This window comes from Triticum urartu, chromosome 7 (genome assembly GCF_003073215.2).
Source record: "Triticum urartu cultivar G1812 chromosome 7, Tu2.1, whole genome shotgun sequence".
NCBI lineage: Eukaryota > Viridiplantae > Streptophyta > Magnoliopsida > Poales > Poaceae > Triticum > Triticum urartu.
Window position 1 is genome coordinate 108,378,074 of NC_053028.1, and position 1,677 is coordinate 108,379,750.

General features: G+C 55.8%; 1 protein-coding gene across 1 annotated transcript; it reads left to right on the top strand.

The window, feature by feature from the left end:
* The first annotated feature begins 578 nt into the window (after positions 1–578).
* LOC125521610 (histone H3.2-like) lies at positions 579–1,163 on the top strand. Its single transcript, XM_048686669.1, has one exon. It carries the CDS (start codon positions 627–629, stop codon positions 1,146–1,148), a length of 522 nt encoding a protein of 173 aa, XP_048542626.1. The 5' UTR covers positions 579–626; the 3' UTR covers positions 1,149–1,163.
* Positions 1,164–1,677: the final 514 nt, after the last annotated feature.

Consider the following 1,677-nt stretch of genomic DNA (forward strand, 5'->3'; position numbering starts at 1 on the left):
AGGAGGTGCCACCAGGTGGCACCCCAACCCCTAGTGAGGGTTCAAAACGAACAAGCTCGGGCGTTGTATGGACGTGTCCATGGGTATATAAGGGACAGGATTTTCTTGTAGATGTTCTCACCACATGAAAAATTCCTAATTGCGAAGTGAGCCTAGCTCAGATATTTAGGTTCTTTGCGGTGGAACTAGCCCACCTGGGTTTAAGTCCTAGACTTGCGGCGGTGCTCATATTTTCAGCGGGAGGAGACATCCTGTCAACTACGAAGTTGCCTCTGGTGACTTCGTCAATCTCAAGACAATTTGGTAGCTCATTTTCTCAAAGATACTCATATAGATATGATGTGTGTGCGTGCGTTCGTAGGGGGTGAATGTATGTGCACATATATGAGCGTGTATGTGTTCATTTTTTTCTAATCATATATTTTTCTGTGTTTTTCCTATGACTTGAAGAGCTCATTCAGATAATAAAAATATACAATTTGGATCATCAGTTCATCACAACAAACCATACCCATCGGCCCAGTCAATCACATCTCACGAATCGCCCCACCTCCATGATCCGCGTGCTCACCCCGTAAACCCAATCACAGCCGTCCATCTCCCATCGATCCAATGCTCCATACTCCATGTCCCCGTTCCCCTCGCCGCGCGCCTTCTCACCCCAAAATTTCCCTCTCCCCCGCCCACCGTCTCCCCCATTTAACCCCGCCGCCTCCTCTGCTCATCTCATCGCTCCACCAAACCCAAAACCAACAACGCCGGCGAAGCATCCAGTCCCAGACCCCGCCGCTCCGATGGCCCGCACGAAGCAGACGGCGCGCAAGTCCACCGGCGGCAAGGCTCCGCGGAAGCAGCTGGCGACCAAGGCGGTGCGGAAGTCGGCCCCGGCCACCGGCGGCGTGAAGAAGCCCCACCGCTTCCGCCCGGGGACCGTCGCGCTGCGCGAGATCCGCAAGTACCAGAAGAGCACGGAGCTGCTCATCCGCAAGCTCCCCTTCCAGCGCCTCGTCCGGGAGATCGCGCTGGACTTCAAGACGGACCTCCGCTTCCAGAGCTCCGCCGTGTCGGCGCTGCAGGAGGCCACCGAGGCGTACCTCGTCGGTCTATTCGAGGACACCAACCTCTGCGCCATCCATGCTGAAATCTGAGATGGGCTCTAGGCCCATATTGCAATTTCTGAAAAATCTCTAAGGGCCCATGTGGGTTATATGGAACTAGGTGTAGTGGAAAGTTTAGTCCCACCCCGGAAGTGGAAGGAGAGTTGGAGTGGTTTATAAGGGTTTCTCTTCTACATGCTATTGGAGCTTGAGAAGAGAAGAGGCCCTCGCGCACTCCTCCTCCGCCGCCCGCCTTGCCACGCCACGCCTCGTCACGACGCGTCGCGGGTTGCGGGATTGAGCTGAGCCAAGCTCACACCTACACGCTTATTTTTGCCAGTCACTAACGGAGAGTTTTCTGACAGCTGGGCCACGATCTGAGACGTCGAATCGTGGGCTGTCACGGACTCGGACGTGGGTCGAGCCCACGTCTCTCCATGCGGCTGCGCCTATAAGTATGCGGTGTCTCCTAACCCTAGCCGCCATGAACAGATCACATCTGCTCACGCGCACGCCCATCGTCGTTCCTTTGCTGCTGCTGCCGCCGGTGACTTCATCCCGTCCGCCGCGTACACGGTCG